This window comes from Arachis hypogaea, chromosome 5, assembly GCF_003086295.3.
Source record: "Arachis hypogaea cultivar Tifrunner chromosome 5, arahy.Tifrunner.gnm2.J5K5, whole genome shotgun sequence".
In the NCBI taxonomy this organism is placed as follows: Eukaryota; Viridiplantae; Streptophyta; class Magnoliopsida; order Fabales; family Fabaceae; genus Arachis; species Arachis hypogaea.
In genome coordinates this window covers 106,622,252-106,642,579 of record NC_092040.1, presented here as the reverse complement: position 1 = coordinate 106,642,579, position 20,328 = coordinate 106,622,252, and the positions used below count along the sequence as shown (strand labels likewise).

General features: G+C 36.5%; 2 protein-coding genes across 2 annotated transcripts; one reads left to right on the top strand and one right to left on the bottom strand.

The window, feature by feature from the left end:
* Positions 1-14,622: 14,622 nt before the first annotated feature.
* LOC114923978 (probable pectate lyase 3) lies at positions 14,623-17,332 on the bottom strand. The gene is made up of 4 exons (XM_025845782.3): positions 17,000-17,332; positions 16,062-16,719; positions 15,461-15,703; positions 14,623-15,095 (listed from the first exon to the last, which is right to left on the bottom strand). Exons 1-4 carry the CDS (start codon positions 17,221-17,223, stop codon positions 14,877-14,879), a joined length of 1,344 nt encoding a protein of 447 aa, XP_025701567.1. The 5' UTR covers positions 17,224-17,332; the 3' UTR covers positions 14,623-14,876.
* An 826-nt stretch (positions 17,333-18,158) lies between these two features.
* Positions 18,159-19,074, top strand: LOC114927789 (uncharacterized). Its single transcript, XM_029298752.1, has 2 exons — positions 18,159-18,169; positions 18,396-19,074. Exons 1-2 carry the CDS (start codon positions 18,159-18,161, stop codon positions 19,072-19,074), a joined length of 690 nt encoding a protein of 229 aa, XP_029154585.1.
* The last annotated feature ends 1,254 nt before the right edge of the window (positions 19,075-20,328 follow it).

The window sequence follows — 20,328 nt, the reverse complement described above, 5'->3', positions numbered from 1 at the left end:
TTTATTTTTTAAACTGCTATATTGGTCTGTTCTCTAATATAATACAAAAAATAAATTTTCATAAAAATAATTTGTTTAATTTTTAATTAAATAATAAAGTACTAATAAATTAAAAATTTTAAAAAAATATTATAAAAAATACGTAAGAAAGTTAAATTTTATTATTTTAAATTTCTGTTATTAATTTTAATAATATATTTATTTTTTAAATAATATATGTATGATAAAAAAATATGTTTATTTGTTTGGAGTACAAATTTTATTATTATATTTGTATGTTCATAATTTTAATTATACTTTTAAATACTTTGAATAGATTTATTTTATTATATTATATTTTACATATAAATATATGTTCCGTCACGTAATTAAATAAAGATATATTTTTTTAATAAAAAAATTTAATAACTAAAATTAACCATTAATTATATGGATAAGCAGTGATACATGGCAAAAAGAAGCGCTGGCTATACTGGGAATGACAAGTTATGGGCGACGAAATTCAACGCCGACTAAGGGATGATGCACCAAAGAAATAGAGGTTGTGTGGGAAGGCAGTAGATGGCGATGACATTGGTGCTTTTTGTCACGAACACAACGAGGCTTGGAAGGACCGAATCTAGGTGATGAAGTGATGAACAAAAAAATGGAGGAGTGGAATGTGCTTCAATTAACGGGAGTGGAGCTTTGATATTTTAAGAATAATAAATTATAAAATAACCCAACTGTTCCGTCCTGAGTATGCCGAGGTATATGGCTTTCAGTTGAGCACTTGACTTCTTGGTTAAACTATACGTCGTCTTGGCCCAACGGTACGGGATAACCTCGGTCCTCTGAAACAAGACACTCCGACGCTCAAGTAAGTATGTGAGTTATAAGAGAATAGAGAACAATGAGTAAGAATGGGTTCTGTATCCTGTCCTTTGTGGGTTGTGTAGCCTGGTATATATAGGCAAGCGGATAGTTGGTGAGAGCTTTATTTGCTCCGAGATATTTGGTAAGTGCTGTTGTTCATATCTTTGATTTTTCTGTTTGTGAGTAGCGGTTTTGAAGATAATGCTGATGTGTGAATGAGTTGGTTGGGGATTTTCGATCATTTTTGGGCTTAATGATCGGACCTTCTGCCGAGCATAACGGGGTACACATCATATCCCCCAAGCTCGGCTAGCAGTGCATCGAAGTGGTAGGCGAGCTTTTGACTTTAGGGCTGATTTTTTTTTTTGAATGAGATCTGTGAAGACTTGGGTGAGACTCTTACTTTTCGTAAAATGTGTCCCCTCTTTTAATGCGCTTCTTTCACGTTTGGATTTTCCGATGCGGTTTTAATGGTTGTGGGTTAAGTTACCCACTAAGTTAATGGGCTGGTAATAATATCCTTCGGGTGTTTTTTGGAAACTACGTTTTGTTGCTTCAAATTCTTCTTGGCGGACCATGTCTTCTAGAGGTTGGTTTCTTTTCTGAGGTTATTTTTTTGCTTGCTCTGTTCTTCTGTTTTTCGTTTTCGTTTGAAATGGTGAGGGAAAAGGAAAAGATTGTTGAATAGAATAAAACTGACCCTTATCACTGGGTGCATGACGACGTAAGGACTCGCTCGTCGTCTTTCGTTAGTGCTGACTCCCTTAGTGGGCTTCGAGGTTAGAATGTTGTGAGGGAGGGTTTAGGCGCGGTCGTTGAGTTTCTTCCCTGTTCTAGTGAGGATAGGGTTTGTGAGAGAATGGGGGATTGGCGGTACTTTTATTTTTATACTCCTATTCTCATTGAGCTTCGTGTTAAGTTTTCATTCACTATTTTTGAATGTGATGTTCTGACTCAATTGAATTGCGCGCCCTCGTAGTTGCATCCTAATTCTTGGGCATTCTTGCGCGCCTTTGAATGTTTGATGAGTTTTCTGTCTGTTCCTTGTTCTCTTGCTGTGTTTTTTTCTTTGTTCCAAGCGAAGGGGGTGGGTAGGGGTATGTGGGTGTGTTTGAGTAGTTTTCCTGGTCGTTCTCTTTTTCTTCTTTACAAGTCCTCCTTTAAAAATTTCAAGTCTTTATTTGCAAAAGTGCGTTCTGCGGAGTCTGAGTACCCATTCTACCTTGATGATGAGTTAATAGAGAAGTTTCCGTTGTTCTGGTGTTCGGAGCCTTGTCAAATACTTGAGGCTGTTGAACGAAGTGAGGAGGAGGAGAGGTTGGTGGATTTCTTTGTTGAGGCTTTTGCTGAGGGGTTACGTTTGTCTATATCTGATGTTCTTTGTTATTACGATGTAGGGGATGAGGAAGGTTTAAAAACGTATATAGGTAATTTTGTTTTGTTCATGTGCGTTGTTCTTTGTATTGCCGATTTAATCTGATCCTTTGTTTTTGACCAGGTGGACGAGTTCCTAACCTTGACCCTTCATGTTTCCAATCTTTTCTTAAGAGAAAGAAGGAGAAGATTGGTGATGTTTCCGAGGCTGGGAGAGAGGGGGGAGGTGATGTTGCGCAGTCCATTCTTCAGCCAGCCTCTTCTTTTAAGAGGAAGAGGGATGTTGTTGCGCAGTCTGTGGAGGTGATTCTTGAGGACGATAAGGATGTTGGGGGAAGTAAGTCATCGTTTGGCAAGCAGCGGGGGTTACATGGTTTTGTTTCTGGTGCGAGTTCTCATTCCCTTTGGAGTGAGCAGTTTGATTTTGCTGGTCTTTCTGATCGTGCATCGCAGTATCCTGGAGATATGCTCATGACTCGTCGGGCTGGTGTTGAAGAGCTTGGAAAATTTGTTCAGGTTTGTTCTTGTTTTTGCTTCAGTAAACTTTGTATTTGTTATATCTCACTTTGTGTTTGTTTTGGTAGGTCGTTGCAGCTCGTTTGTTATGTGTTGGTCGCACGACTGAGCTTATTGGTGCCGAGCAGCAGGTGGTGGTGAATAAGGTTGCTGAGACAGAAAAGGTGTATAAAGATAAGATTGCTGAGCTGGAAGGAGCTCTGAAGGAAAAAGGAGAAGCTTTTGCTAATGCGGATAAAAAATTGAAAGAGTCATTGGAAGAAGTCGGCCGTTTGCAAGATCAAATTCGATCGTTACAGGTTGAAGTTCAAGAGAGCGATCTCGCTAAATGTCGGCTTACCTCTCGTGTTCACGAGCTAGAGGAAAATGGGATGGAGATGTTCTCCTATGATTTTGAACGTGCCGTTAGCCAAATTGCCGTGCTTGTTCCAGAATTTGATAGCAGTAAGCTAGATGTGACTAAAATAGTGGTAGGTGGGAAGTTAGTTGTAGATGGCACTGTGGAGGAGCATGACGAGACTGTTCCTCCTCTTTAGTTTGTTTTATTTTGTTTATGACTCTTGACTGTTTGGTGTCTGTTTGACCGAGTCTTGGTTGTTTTGCTTTGTTCGAACTTTGGATGGTGTTTTGTTTTGGCCGAGGTTAGGCCGGGTTAACAATATTGCACCTTTTGGGTTTATTAATATATACTAGGTCGTGTATAAGAATCAAGATTTTGTTAAGCAAAAAGTAGTCATTGACGTTTATTTGAATGCGTTCGGCGTCCGGCCTCGTTAAAACCCTCCTTAGGCAAAAACCCTTTTCTTTGGGAGAAAAGCTCTAAGGGGGGAAAAAGAGTACCTTCATCCGCTTTTGGTACATATCATGACCTATACACTTTTAATGAAGAGACATTCCAATTTCCTGGTATTGTATTGCCTTGCAGTGTTTGAAGTTGGTAAGCCCCCAATCCGAGTACTTTTGTTATTCGGAAAGGTCCTTCCCAGTTTGCGGCGAGTTTGCCATGTGTGGGAGGTCGTCTTGCTTCTTCTGTTCGTCTGAGCACAAGATCTCCAGTTGTGAATGTCCTCGGATGTACTCTTTTATTGTGCTTTATCTCGGCTAATTGCTTTTTTGCCCTTTGTCTGATAGCGGCGATCTCCCTTTCTTCTTCAGTTAGATCGAGTTCGGCATTTCTTCTATCCTCGTTTTGTTGTTCATCATATAGTTCGTCTCTCAAAGTTGGGATGCCGACCTCTACGGGAATTAATGCTTTAGACCCGTAGACTAACTTGAAGGGTGTTTCCCCCGTGGTACTCTGTATTGTTGTATTATAGCTCCATAGTATTTCTGGGATGAGGTTTGCCCATTCTCCTTTTGCATTATTGAGCTTTCTCTTTATGGCCTGTAATATAACTCGGTTAGCAGCCTTGGCTTGCCCATTAGTTTGTGGGTGTTCCACCGAGCTAAAATGATGCTGTATATTAAAATTCTTTAGAAATGAACCGAGCTTATTGTCTGTAAATTGTCTACCATTATCAGATGTTATTTCTCGTGGTATTCCAAACCGGCATATAATGTTTTTCCATATAAAAGATCGTACCTTCTCGGCCGTTATTCTTGCTAATGGTTGGGCCTCTATCCATTTTGAGAAATAGTCTATTGCTACCAAAAGGAATTTTACCTGGCCTGGAGCTACTGGGAAAGGGCCGAGGATGTCGAGTCCCTATCTATGGAACGGCCAGCTTACCTCCATGTTGTGTAACATCTCGGACGGCTTTGTAGATATAGCTGAATGTTTCTGGCAGTTGTCACAGGCTTTTACTTTTGTTATGCAATCTCGCTTCAAGGTCGGCCAATAGTATCCTGTCCGGACGATCTTGGCGGCAAGGGATCGGCCTCCTATGTGATTTCCGCATACCCCCTCATGGATTTCATCCATTACCTCTTTTGCTTCTTTTTCGTTTAGGCACTTCAGCAACGGTTGTGAGAAACCGCGCCTGTATAGCTCTCCCGCCACCTTTGTGTAAAGGCTGGCCCTTCTTCTGAAGTTTTGTGGGTTGAGCTCGTCTTTGGGTATGGTACCTGTATTGATATATTCAAGAAAAGGAGTTCTCCAATCTCGGAGGTGAGTAATGTTTGTAACTGATAATGGCTCAATGCTAGGCTTTTCAAGTGTGAGTTGGGATAACGTTGAAGTTTGTGTGTCCGCCCTAGTGGCGGCGAGCTTAGATAGAATATCCGCTCTAAAGTTTTTTTCTCTATTTACGTGCAATACGATAAATGAATTGAATTTTGAAATAAGATCCTTTGCCATGAGCCAATATCGCTCTAGTAAAGGATCTTTTACCTGGAATTCTCCTCGGATTTGTTGTACCACCAGGAGGGAGTCGCAATGTGCTGTCAGGCTTTGGACTTGAAGGTTCAGGGCGAGCTTGAGTCCTGTTATGAGGGCCTCATACTCTGCCTGGTTATTGTTTGCCGGGAAGTTAAATTGGAGGGACTGTTCAGCTATTACTTTGTCTCCTTGTTTTAAGTTTATACCAGCCCCGCTTCCTCTTCGGCTAGACGCTCCGTCTACATGTAATTTCCATGGCCTGTTGTTCTGGTCAGGAGTTAGCTCGGAAATGAAATCTGCAAGGATCTGTGCTTTAAGTGCCGACCTTGGTTGAAACTGGATGTCAAACTCTGAAAGTTCTATGGACCATTTGATCATACGTCCTGCGAGTTCTGGTTTTGTTAGTATCTGCCTTAGTGGTTGATTTGTCCTTACTATAATCGTGTGGCTTTGGAAGTATGGTCTTAGCCTTCTTGCCGTTATTACCAGCGCCAGGGCCAGTTGTTCAATTTTCGGATATTTTTGCTCTGTTGATTGCATAACTATGCTAACGAAGTATACTAGTCGTTGTATTTTTCCTGCTTCTGTGACAAGAGCCAAGCTTATAGAATAATTAAAAACTCACAAGTATAGGTATAGGGGTTTACCGACTTCTGGTTTTTGTAGCACTGGTGGTGTTGATAGAATGGTTTTAAGTTCGCCAAATGCTTTCTCGCAGTCCTCGGTCCATTGAAATTTCTTGGCCTTTGATATGGTTTGGAAGAAATGATATGACCGGCTTGATACTGCTGGTAAAAATCGAGATAATGCCGCTATTCTCCCTGCCAGTTGTTGTACTTCTTTCTTCGTTTTGGGGCTTGTCATATCAAGTATTGCTCTACATTTTTCAGGGTTTGCTTCAATTTCACGTGAGGTCAGCATGAATCCGAGGAATTTCCCCCCTTGTACTCCGAAAGTACACTTCTCTGGGTTGAGTCTCATGTTGTATGTTCGGATTTGTTCGAATATCTCCCTGAGATCGTCACAGTGTGACATCCCTTGAGTGGTCTTGGCGACCATGTCATCCACGTAGATCTCCATACTCCGACCTATTTGATTGTGGAATACTTTGTCCATCAGTCGTTGGTAGGTTGCACCTGCATTCTTTAGGCCAAATGGCATTACTTTGTAACAAAAATTTCCATGTTCAGTTATAAATGCTGTTTTTCTTTGATCTTCCGGATGCATAAGGATCTGGTTGTAGCCAGAGTATGCATCCATGAAGCTTAAGCTTTTGAAACGTGATGCATTGTCTACAAGCTTATCGATACAAGGCAGGGGGTAAGCATCTTTAGGACATGCTTTATTTAAATCTGTAAAATCGACGCACATGCGCCATTTACCTGAGTTCTTTCTTACCATTGCCACATTTGATAACCATGTTGTGAATCGAATCTCTTTGATGAAATTAGCTTTAAGGAGCTTTCCAGTTTCTTCAAGGACCGCTTTTGATTTCTCTGCTCCGAGGTTCCTTTTCTTTTGAGCTATAGGTCGGGCAGAGTTGTTTGTGGCGAGCTTGTGACATATGATGTTAGGGTTTATGCCGGGCATGTCTGCCGGGGTCCATGCAAATAGGTCGGCGTTTTCTTTTAGTATTTTGATAAGTTCCGACCTTTCTTCTCCTTGGAGGGCTTGGCCGATGTATGTGACCTGTCCTGTCTTTGCCGTCAGCGAGACTTCCTGGAGCTCGTCTGCCGGCTGAGGTCTTTCTTAAGTGTCCTCCCTCGGGTCGAGCTCTGCGAGAGATAATACCTCGTGTGTGTTGTGAGTATCTCTGACCTCTTGGTGTTCTTTTCCCGAGGCCGATCTTTTTAGACTCGTGTTGTAATATTGCTGAGCTTGTTGTCGGTCTGAGTGGAGTGTCACTATATGTCCGTCCTGTGCCTAAAACTTAACACATAGATGGTAAGTGGATACTACTGCCCTGAACATGTTCAGAGCGGGTCTTCCGAGGATAACATTGTAAGGACTGGGGCAGTCAACTATCAAGTATTGTAAGTCAATAGTTTTTGATAATGAGTTCTCTCCTAAGGTTGTTTTTACCCATATGTATCCCTTGATGGGGACCCTTTCTCCGGAGAAACCTACTAGCTCCCCGGATGAGGGTTGTACAAGTTTTTCGGATAAGTTCATTTTTAAAAAGGTAGAATAGAAAAGTACATCTGCACTACTACCTGGGTCCAGGAGGACTTTTCTTACCAATAGTTCACCTGTTTGGATAGATATTACCACTGGGTCATCTAAGTTTGGTGCTGCCGAGCTGATGTCCGCCTGGCTGAAGGTGATTTGGAGGTCGGGATTGTCTTTGTTGTTTAGCGGCATGGTTCCTTCGATTGCCAGCATTGCTCGGTAGCTTTGCTTTCGGGCTGAGGTTGTTTCTCCTCCCCCGGCAAATCCTCCGGATATGCAATTTATGATGGCTTTTGGTGGTGTGTTGTGTGGCCATTTGTTATCTTCTTTACTTTCCGAGGTCTGTCGGCGCTTGTCTCGGTCTCTGTTGTTGCCTTTATGCTTTCTCCCTTCGATGTATTTATCTAGGAGGCCTTGGCGAGCTAATCTTTCCAGCAGATCCTTAGCTATTACACACTCGTCAGTTGTGTGCCCGTATTTCTAGTGGAAGGCACAATGCTTGCTTTTGTCGACGAATCGCTGATCTTGGTAGCTCCCCGCTCTGGTTGGTGGTTTTATAATCTTGGCATTGAGTATTTCTTTGATTATCTTTTCTCTCTTCGTATTGAATCTGGTGTAGTTATCAAATTTTGGGACGAGCTTGAATGGTTTGCCGAGGTCTCTAGTGTTCGCCGATCTGGAGGGTCTGTCATTCTCTTTTCGTGGTCTCCTTTCGGTTTTGTCAGCCTCTCGGAGTTCTTCGATTTCCATTTGTCTAGCTGCTCTTTCTCAGAATTCATCCAGTGTTTTTGGCTTGGTAACCACGATTATTTCTCTGAATTTTCCGGGCCTGAGTCCGGCTTTGAGGGCATGTAGGTGGACGGCAGGGTTCAGGTCAGGTATTTCCATGGTGGCATCTGTGAACCTGGTCATATAATCTTTTAAGCTTTCTTGTGGGCCCTGGCGGATGGTGCTAAGATAGTCTGATCCATGTACATAGATTCGAGCTGCTGCAAAGTAGTCGATGAAAGACCTAGCCAGATCTTCGAAGGAAGCGATTGATCCTGCAGATAATTTCGAAAACCAAAGTAGGGCAGCCCCGTCTAGATAAGTAGGGAAAGCTCTGCAAAGCACAGGATCGTTGTTAGGTCCGTTAAAAAACATCATAGATTGAAATTTTTTTATGTGAGCCCGGAGGTCACCAATCCCCTTATATGGCTCAAGAGAGGAAGGGAGTGTGAAATGCTTTGGCATTTGGAAATTCGTGATTTCCTCAGAAAACGGGTTGTCCAAGGTCAGCTTTTCCTTGGGGGGTTGACACCTATGAGTTCGGCTCCGCCTTGGGTTGAACTTTTGGAGTTGCCTTCCTCTTGTTTGCTGCTCTGGGTGGATATCTCAGCTAGTCTCTTGACTTCTGCTTGCAGTTCGGCCATCTGGGCCATAAGTTCGGCCTGACTGGGTTGATGAATTCCGTTGTCAGCCATGTCACCAGCTTGACGAATCCTGCGTAGAAGAAGAAAATAAAAAGGAAAGTGGAAATAGAGTGGGGTTAGATTTCAGGCCCCACGGTGGGCGCCAAATGTTCCGTCCTGAGTATGCCGAGGTATATGGCTTTCAGTTAAGCACTTGACTTCTTGGTTAAACTATACGTCGTCTTGGCCCAACGGTACGGGATGACCTCGGTCCTCTGAAACACGGCGGCGGGAGTACCTGCACAAGACACTCCGACGCTCAAGTAAGTATGTGAGTTATAAGAGAATAGAGAACAATGAGTAAGAATGGGTTCTATATCCTGTCCTTTGTGGGTTGTGTAGCCTGGTATATATAGGCAAGCGGATAGTTAGTGAGAGCATTATTTGCTTCGAGATATTTGGTAAGTGCTGTTGTTCATATCTTTGATTTTTCTGTTTGTGAGTAGCGGTTTTGAAGATAATGCTGATGTGTGAATGAGTTGGTTGGGGATTTTCGATCATTTCTGGGCTTAATGATCGGACCTTCTGCCGAGCATAACGGGGTACACATCACCAACTATGGTTAAGATAAGGACCAATTACAATGTGACACATAATGAAGGGTAGTTTACATGTTATTTTAGAGGGGGTTGGATAGCATTTATCTTTAATTAAACCGGTTAAATTTCGATTAAATTTAGATTAAACTTCTAAATTATTAAACTAGTTACTCTATCAATTTATTGACCGATTCTATTCTTGCAACTTGTGTAAAAGATGTGTGTATATATGGTTGGGACTCGGGAGGCTAGCGCCAATAGTGCCATAGAGAAGGCGCCCAGTGTCTATGCAAAAAATGAGGGTATTTTCCAGGGTGAAGGCGTCCCGCGTCCAAATTGTTTTTTTGTATATATATAATCAAAATGATGGTGCCCTTTTACAACAATCATCAACATATATACAGATATATATACATAAGATAAGAATATATGATATAAAGTATATATAATAACCATTAACAAGTAATGGAGTTGGGCGCCAGCCATGTCCCATTAATTAAGCTTCTAAAGACGTTCGGTGCTAAAAGTTGACGTTAAACGTCTGTAACGTGTTAAATCTTTTTTTCACGTTTCAAAGGCTGTGGGCAGTAAGCGCCATGGTATGTGAATAATAAAATTATAGGTTAAGTATGATTTTGATTTTTAATTTAGAGGTCAAAAATTTATTTTGTTTTCGATCTTTTTTCACGATAAAATGGTCCCAAAAATTTAATTTAGTTTAAAATCGTTACGAAAATATCCCTCTCTTTCCTCTTTTTTTCTCTTCTCTTCTTCCTTAATATTAACCAGAAGCAAAAGCAGAAGTGCAAACGCAGAAACAGGCAAAAGCAAAAAATAGAAGTAGAATAACAACAATCAAACAATAATCCGTATACTAACAACAATAACAATTTGAAAATCGAACTGGACCGGCCAGTTCAATCGAGTTAATCGAAAACCAATCATCAGGCCAGTTAATCGGAAAAACTGGCCAATTTTTTTAAAGATTTTCGGTTCGGATACCTATCCAAACTGCGCCGTTCTATACTTTATTAAAAAAAAAAACCTAAATGGCTACCCAACCCACTTCCACTCCCACTCCCACTCTCACTTCTACTCCCACCCCTAGCGGCATCTCTTCTTTGAAATTGAAGAAAGTTTGAGATTGAAAGAAGACAAAGAACCCTAGCCACCCACAGCCACCCAACCCATAGCCACCACAGCCCCCACAGTCCCGCATTGTTTGTCATCGCCGAACCCTTCTCTCCCTCTGTCGCCCTCTTTGTCTCTCTGTTGCTGCTTCACTGCTCCTCACCGTGGGTCGTCGTCGCTGCTTCACTGCTTCTCGTTGTTGGTCGTCGCAGCTTCTCCCTTCCTCCCATTTGTCGTTTCTGCTACTAACTTCTTCGCCGGCGTCGTTTCTGTTTCTCTGTTTCTCTTTTACGTGTGGTGTCTCGCAATTTATCTTCATGGCCAAATTTTTCAAATTTTCAACCTTCAGGTCTCAAGTCCAAACTAACTCTCTCTGACTATATGACTCTATTCCTCTTAAATTTAAAATTTATTCTAAATATGCATATGATGTATTATTGATGATTCTGAGTATTGAGATATTAACTTTTGGGAAATTTATTTGATGATTTTAAAATTTTTGATGATTCTGAATTTTTTTGAATTTTGAGATATTATTGATGATTCTAAAATTTGATGAACTCCGTCATTGATGAGTTATACATTCAATTGTTTAATTTATTAATTCTGTTGAGATTGATGTAAAAGTTACTGTTAGTAACATTTTTGTAGTTTTTTTTCATCATCGTAGCCTCGTATTGTACATCAATTCCAGTACTCTCAATAACATTATTTTGGAATCCAACGTTTATGATTATATTATTATATATGATTAATTTTTTATTTATTTGTCTTTTTTAATGAGATCATAATTTATATTATAAAAAAATTACTCTAAAATATAGTACACGAGAATTACAATTATAAAAGAGAGTACTAAAAATAATAAAAATTAAATATTTATCTTGACAATGATAGAAATAAATCTAAAATTTTTTATGATATTTTTATATAGATATTTTTAGTACTTTTAGTATTCTTTTTTAATACGTTATAATTTTACTATTATTATACTATACAAAAAAATAATAGATAAAAAATGTATATAAACAAAAAAAAGAATTAAGAATAATAATATCCATGAGAGAATACTAAAGAAAAAATATTATAAAAAAACAACAAAATTAATTATATGAACAATGAAGTACAAAATTGGGAGATAGAAAATAAATTTCAATCTAACGTGAAATGTAAACGCAAAAGCTATCATTTTTTACTTTGGCTAAACTTAGGTTGAAGAGTATAATCATGTTTACGTTCAGAAGAAGAAAAAATAGGCAAACTAAAAAGTGAAACTTTCAAAGAAAAACTAAACCTACGTTTGATGCTTCAAACGCTAAGCCAAACACATCCTGAATTGCTAAATTTAATTTACTTTTCTCCCATTCGACGCTTTGATATGTTTGTTTGAGTGATTTAAAGTTTTGAAGGCAAGAATGATTTGAAAGAAATGAAAAAAAACATGTAAAGTGGAGAATTCATGATAGAACCAGTATTTGTTAAATTCATGGCGACGCGTATGCGTGATCCACGCGTACGCGTGAGAGGGAAGTTTGCCAAGCGATGCGTACGCGTGACTCATGCGTACGCGTGACAAGCATTTTCCGTTGGGACCGACGGAGGCATTTGGACGGAAGGACTGATCCGTCCAAATTTTGTGAAGGTCAGGGACTTAAAAGTATTTTTTAATGGTCAGAGATGAAAATGTCTGCGGGGCAAAAATTCAGGGACCTATTTGTCCTTTTCTCTAAATCTTTTTTCACATCTCAAAGGCGCTCGGTGCCAATTATTGTGGGCACTAATCACCATGCTCAGTGAATAATAAAATTAAAGGTTAAGTATGATTTTGGTCTCTAATGTAGATGTTGAAAATTTATTTCGTCCCCCGTATATTTTTCTCTACAAAATGATCCCAGAGGTTTAATTTAGTTTTAAAATCGTCCTTCAGAAGAAAATACCTTTCCCTTCCCTCTTCTTTCCTCCCCTCTTTTTCCTCAACATTAACCAGAAGCAGAAGCAGAAACGCAAACGCAGAAATAGAAGCAGAAACAGAAGCAGGCAAAAGCAAAAACCAGAAGCAGAATAACAACAATCAAATAACAATAAGCAAAATAACAACAACAATACCAATGGATAATAGTATCAGAGCGATAACAGAAACAGAACCAAAAGCAAAAGCAAAAACAGAAACAGGCAGAAACAGAAGCAACCAAAGCATCAATAACAACAATGGAATAAAAGGAATAAACAGAAGCACATCAACAACCACAACAATGTAATCCTTTAAATATGAAAAATTAAAGAAAAAAGGAATAAAAAATTAAAACAAAGAGGAAGGGTTGCGACAGTGGTGGGGGAGGAAGGGCTGCGGCGGTGAACGATGCAGCGTTGGCGGGCTACAAATCGCCACGAGGAGGGCGCTGTGGTGGTCGGCGGCACTGTGGAGGGCTTCATTCCTCTCTTCTCTTTCTCTCTCCTTCTGCTCTCTCCTCTCTCCTCTCTTGCCGTTAGTGTATGTGTAGAGGAAGAAAGGAGAAGCGGAGGCGACGTGGAGCGACGGCGGCGTAGAGCAACTGCGGTGACGTGGAGCAGCGACCTTTCCCCTTCTCCCTCTTCCCCCTTTAATTTCTCCTTCCCCCTGGAAACAGCACCCCCATTCTCTTTCTCCCCTCGTCCCTTTCTTTCTTTTTTTTTCTTTTAATTTAATTTAATTTTATTTAATTTTATAATTTTTTTAATTAGAGGTAATTTGGTAATAAAAATAAAAAATTTGGTAAAAAAGACTATTTTAAAACAAATTGAAACCTTTGGAACTATTTTATAGCGAAAAAAAGGCCAACGACAAAATAAATTTTCGACCTCTACGTTAGGGACCAAAATCATATTTTATCCTAAAATTAAAATTAAAATTTTAAAAATAATTAAGAGAAAGGGTATAGTTTATTAGAGTTAAAAAGCTAAAATGTAATTAACTTAGAGTATTGAAGAGCTACTGTAAATAAGTTAAATATAATTAATTAAGGTTTTTGGACTAAATTATAAATAACTAAAATTCTAAAGCTGAGTGTAAAACTTAAAGGTTAAAGGATAATTAAAAGCTAAAAGATTTAAAAGGATTTTAAGTATAAAGTGAGACAAGTAATATAAAAACTTAAGAATATAACAATAATTATAATAAAAAACGTAGAAAGAATATTTAGTAACTTAACTTTTAGGAATTTTTTTATAAAACACTTAGGAAGAGGCTTGAGATGAGAATCAAATGATTAAATATTCACGTACCAAAGACAAAAGTTCTATTTCCCCTGAACTGTTTGAGTATTGATCTTGGGGACGTCCACAAATTGTAGGATCGTTGTTTTTCTCTATGCGTATATTATGGTATCAAGTTTTGTGACGATTGTCGGTTGTCACGAATTAGTGGTGCTTTTTACCACATATTGGAGACTGATTTTTAGGTAATGCAGGGTTGTAGGATGTAAACTGACATATGAGCTCATGACATATGTAATACAGACATACATCATATTTATTTGCGCATATTTTTCTGTTATACATATATTCTATGTGTATGTGTATGCCTTCTGTATTTTTGTTTGTGTAACATTTTTGTATTTTCTGTTTGCATATTACTTTCTGTATTTTACTATTTTCTATATTTTTTGTTTATACACCGTTTTTCTAGTAAACAACAAAACCTTAATAAACTTAATTAAGAACCCCTAACTTTACTAAGAACATGCAAGTTCTTACCTTTTTCTCCCCTTAAGATGGAGTACCGGTGATCCAATAATGATGTATGATCGTGCAGATGAGTGATGGATGATATTTTGTATTTTGATGGTGTACTGTCGGCTTGGTTCAAGTTTTTTAAGATCTAGAGTATTATTCTTTTACTTTTGTAGTTTAGAGGAATTAGAGGACGTCATACATATGTGTATATAAATAGTTAATAGCTAGTTACTTCTAGAGGCATCATAACTAAGTATTGCTAATTAATATGATGAAGAATGCTTAAGTGTGGTTATCTATAATTGCTTTATCTATTATTATTTGTGATTTTATTTATATACGTCTTTTTGATTAACGAATCAATCACTTTCAAACAAATTCTTCTGCTAAATAACTATGGCTTAACAACGAATTAGAAAGTTAGTTAAAGATAAGAAAAATAAGTTAGTAATACTTAGCTTCTAGTACGATCATGACTTGTTAGAAGTTGTATTGTTACAAAAAAAAAAGTATATTTTACCCTTTTACATATTATTCAAAAAGAAAAAAAATAATCAAATTGACTTGAACGAATATATTTCATTATCAAAGTATCAAAGAATTAAAAGAATTCTACAATTACTTTCAACATTCTTCCAAAATCGTTTTAATCCTATGACAATGAACAAGAAAAAATATTACGCATTGTATAGGATATCATAATGCATGCATCCATCCACTCCCTTCCTCTTTCTCTTTTCTTTCTTTTGCTAATGCTCAATTTGGGCATGCATCAATGAGAGAATTTTGTATGCAAAAATAGAGACGATTTCTCTAGCAAGGTTGACCAACTCTACATTTAAGGGAGCCAGCAAAAGAAGTAAGTCTTTGCACATATGAACCAGGCTTTGCTGTAATCATGTCCTTGCTTGAGAATGGTTTGGTTATCATTTCTGGTCCAGATTGTACGAAAAATGCTCCATTCTCAAACTCATCATTGATCGATCTCCATTGCCATGATTTCCAATCTCCAGTGGTTACTCTCTTTGTGACCTTCACCAATTATCCAAAAAAAAAAATCACATTTTGTCAGAATATTATAATCTTTGTTAAAGACAAAAAAAAAAATTATTTCTATTCCAATCCTTATTTTGTTGATTAAAAAACGCATGTAGTATATTACAAAATATTATTTTGAGGTCCTTAACTAAATATCCTACATATATGAGGAGGATGAAATCAAGAGAAAAACATAATGCAGTAAAAGCTAAATATGTATGGTTGAGTAATGAACAAAGATAAATGCATAAAATCAAGATACTATGAGTAAAAATAATACAAATGCAGGCACAAATTTGCAAGTGATAGATTTTTTTCTAATCATGAAACTGTGTATAAGTGCATGTGTATATGCATACCTCTTTAGCATTGTTGTTATCAGGAGCCACAAACCGATTGCCTTCACTAATAATTGTTGGATGACTGCTACCACCAATGGCATACATTTCCCAATGAGTATAATCATTATTGACAACATGCACAAATCCGAATCTGCACCTTGGCATCCTTTGGATTAACCTCTTACCAAAGTGGTTAAAAACCAGGGTGATTTGCATCACCTTATCAATTGTGTGTTCGTCATTAGCACCAAAGAGCATCACCTACAACACAAACAAAACAAAACAAAATCACTGAAATAAGTAAAGAAAAGACACATAATTCTTTATTTTAGGATGATTGTCATTTAAGGATATTTTATAGGTATCAAAAGAAGTATATAATTGTGTTTATTTTTAAATTATAAATTAAAAAGGAAAAGAAGACATAATACAATACCATGGTAGTTATAAAAATACATTAAAAATGCATAAAATTTATAAAACGTATTTAATATTTTATAATGATTTTAAAATAAGAAAGATTAAATAAAGTATATAAAACCATTGAAATATATAAAAAATGCTCTTAGAAAAATAATTAACATAAAATAATGTTAAACACTTGAAAGTAATTACTTACGTCATTATGGTCCGTGAAATGACTGTTAGAGATGGTAATGGCCGTAGATCCCATAATGGCGTCAATAAGTCCATCGGAGCATTTCCTCATGGAAACATGGTCAATCCAAATATTGCTGGCACCAAAGATAGAGATTCCATCACCATCACTGCGTGTCCTAAACCCATAATGGCTCTCAGAATCCCTAATAAGTCCACCGGTACCGGGAACAATGTCATGAATCTTGATTCCATGGATGATTACATTATTGACGTATTGGAGAGTGATGCCTGCACCCTTAGTAATGTAGATATCAACTCCTCTTCCATCAATAGTCTTGTTACTAGAAACCATGAGCTCTTGATTGAGTCTAATATTCATGCTATGAGCAAAGATAATCCACAAAGGTCCATCTCTTGTGACTGCATGGCGAAGGGTACCGGGTTTTGGATTAACCATGTCATTGTCAGCAGGACTAGTAACAATGTAGATTGGACCTCCCTTTCCTCCAGTAGTATTTCTTCCAAAACCTTGAACACAATTTACAAGTTTCTGGCGATTATCTGCCCAATTGGGATCACACCTCCAACATCTGTCAATGTTATTGGTTGCCTCACATGCAACTCCTGCCCTTTGACCATTCAAGTTCCTTCTTGCATGCCTGCTACCAGCCACATGTCTAGTTTTTCACAAAAATAAAATAGACAAAAGTTTATTTATCATGTTATAGATATTAATTACCATATATAATCGAATCAATGTTGTATTTCACTTGCAAAAGAAAAATGATAAAAAATTAAAAGATAATAACAATGATGAACAAATGAACATGTGTAGAAAATGTTAATAATATGACTCCGAAATAATTCGATGGTGCCTAAAGATATGGAATTGAATTTTGCTTTGTGAAAAAAAATTGTCCTTATAAATTGAATATGTAATAGCTTGAGAATACGCACTCAGCAATGGTAGAAGAAAAGTTTCTAGAAAGTTCATGTGGGTTAGGAAAATATGCTTCTTCGCTCATCTTTCTAGCAATAGCAGCCCTTTCCTTCCAGTATTTATTATCAACCATTTTGATATGTTGATCTACATTTGTAGTATTCTCTAAGATATTGGCTTGCAAGGATGGTATTACGACGACCAAACACAATGAAAGGAATAAGTTGTAAACCTTTGCCATAATGTTATTTTATTGATTTATGGCAAAAAGGTTTTGGTTTTCGATACCAATCTCGCTAAAGTAAAGCCAATACCTTAGCGAGATGGGAAGAACTAATTTGCAGAATATCGAAAAGTTCTTACAAATATATTGAACACATCATTTGGTAATAAATATGGTGGGACTATGAATGGTGACAGCAAAAGACGGTAAGACCACAAGCCAAATTTGTGATAAAGCCATAGATAAACACGGAACACTTTTTAATCATGCATAAAATTCTATATTAGGAATGGAAAAAAAGGTAATATTTCCTTATTAAAGTCAACGAAAAAAGTGGTGTCGTTCTTTTGGAATTAAAAGCCTATAAATATAGTATGTTCAATTTTTAGACCCGTGAAGACAATGATGTTGATTTTGCTAATTCATGTTGTTTCAACTTACTACTTATATATATATATATATATATATATATATATATATATATATATATATATATATATATATATATATATACTAGTATTTTTATTCGTAATAATATTACGAAAATATAAATTTTTTAAAATTATCTAGAGAACAAGTACAAACTCCAGAGGCACAAAATCAACTGTTGATGCATCAATACATTTATTTATCATTCTCTTTAGTTCTATAAAAAATATTTTATTTATATTATAAGAAAAATAATAAATAATTATATGTATGTTAAGGAACATACTATTATTATTATTATTATTATTATTATTATTATTATTATTATTATGAAATAAAATTGAAAGGAAAAAAAAGTAAATAGATTTTATACTTTGTTTATGAGTATGAGGAGTTACTTGACAATCAGGAGATTCATACTCAAAGATAAAATTTATATATGTATTTGATACATGGAATGAATTAATTTTTACTTGAATCTAGACAACCTAGGGGTATAAAATATAATTTAATTAAATAATAACATGACAACCAGGTAATTATTTGGGATTAAAATTGTATGTGATACATTTAATCATCTATTTAAAAAAATGTATGAGTAATGATTTGACAACCAAGATACTCATTCATGATTTTAAATATATTTTTTTTAACACTTAATTTAAGAAATAAAGATTTCTTAATTTTCTATAATAATAATTATTGTAGAAAGTGTTATTTGTATGTGTGAATATGTACTTATATTTATTTTTTTCTTTTAGATTCATGAATAATATGTCTGTTCTATCTCTGTGTGTCATACTTGAAAATAACAAATTGGCTGGAGCCAATTATGATGATTGGTATCGCAATTTGAGAATTGTTCTCATGTATGAAAGGCTAATTGATATAATCGATAAGCCTGCTGTTATGGCCGCAGTTCCTAAAGAGGATGGAAGTATTGATAATGAGGCAACCAAGGCTTATGAGAAGTTCTTGGAAAATGGTCTTACTACCAAATGCATCATTCTGACATCCATGGGTTCTGATCTTCAGAGGCAACATCAGGATATGGATCCACCAACTATTATTGAACATCTTAAGAAGATGTATGGTGCACAAAGTAAGACGGTCCGATATCAATTGTCTAAAACTTTGTTTAGATCCACACTTGATGTGGACTCTCCTGTTGGACCCCATGTTCTTAAGATGATTGATCTTATTAAACAACTTGAGAAGTTGGGATGCAAATTAGGCAAAGAACTTTCACAAGATTTAATCTTGCAATCTCTTCTAAAAACTTTTTCACAATTTATTGTTAGCTTTAATATGATTAAAATAAGTTGTGATCTTTATGAAATGCTCAACATGCTAATTGATTATGAGAATCAAATTGCATCTGAGAAAAAGAAAGGAGTTGCTATGGTAGTTGGCTGCTCTTCTAAGAAGAAAGGAAAGTGAAAAGCAAAAGAAAATGGAAAGAATAATTTTAAAAGAGAACCTATGGCACCTAAGGGTGGTGTGACCAAACCCAGGGACAAACAAGAAAAGGCAGACAAAAATGATGCTGAATGCTTTTATTGTAAAGGCAAAGGTCATTGGAAAAGAAACTGTAAGGAGTACCTTGCTTCTTTGAAAACCAAAGAGGAAGGTAAGACATACTTGAAAACAGTTTTCATGATTTCTTTAGCTACTATTAATTCTTCTATATGGGTATTAGATACCGAAAGTGCTCATAATATTTACAATTTATTGCATGGACTACGAGTAAGTAGATGGCTGAAGAAGGGAGAAACTTACCTTCAAGTCGGGAACAGAGCAAATGTTGCTGCTGTAGCTATAGGATCTATTTCTTTAGCAATGCCTACGGGCAAGACATTAGTATTGGAGAATTGTCATTATGTTCCTAATTTTATTGCAAATATTATTTCTGTTTCTATGTTGGATAAACGTAGTTTTTATTTTAATATTAAAAATGACATTTGTTCTATTTATTATGGTGATGATTTATACGTAAATGGCTATCTCCAATATGACATTTATATTCTTCCCGATTTAAATGGTAATTCTGTCATGCATGTTTCTATTCTCAAAAGAGAGAGAAATAATCAAGTAAATGAATCATATCTTTGGCATTGTAGACTTGGTCATATAGGAGAAAAAAGGATTTATAAGTTACATAAAGAAGGTTACCTTAACAAATATGATTATGAATCATATGTAACTTGTGAATCCTGTCTCAAAGGAAAAATGACCAAAACTCTATTTATGGGATATGGAGAAAGGGCTACAGAATTATTGGGACTAATACATACAGATGTTTGTGGAGCAATGAAAATTCAAGCCAAAGGAGGATATTACTATTTTATCACTTTCATTGATGATATGTCTAGATATGGCTTTGTGTATCTTATGAAACACAAATCTGATTCATTTGAAATGTTCAAAATTTTTTACAGTGAAGTTGAAAATCAAACAGGTAAAAGTATTAAGGTGCTTAGATCTGATAGAGGAGGAGAATATCTAAATGATAATTTTCTTGAGTACTTAAAAAAAAATGAGATTCTTTTTCAATGGACACCTCCTGGTACTCCACAACACAATAGTGTTTCAGAGAGGAGAAATCGAACTTTATTAGATATAGTTCGATCCATAATGGATTTTACTAATCTTCCATTGAATTTATGGGGCTATGCTTTAGAAACAGCAGCATAT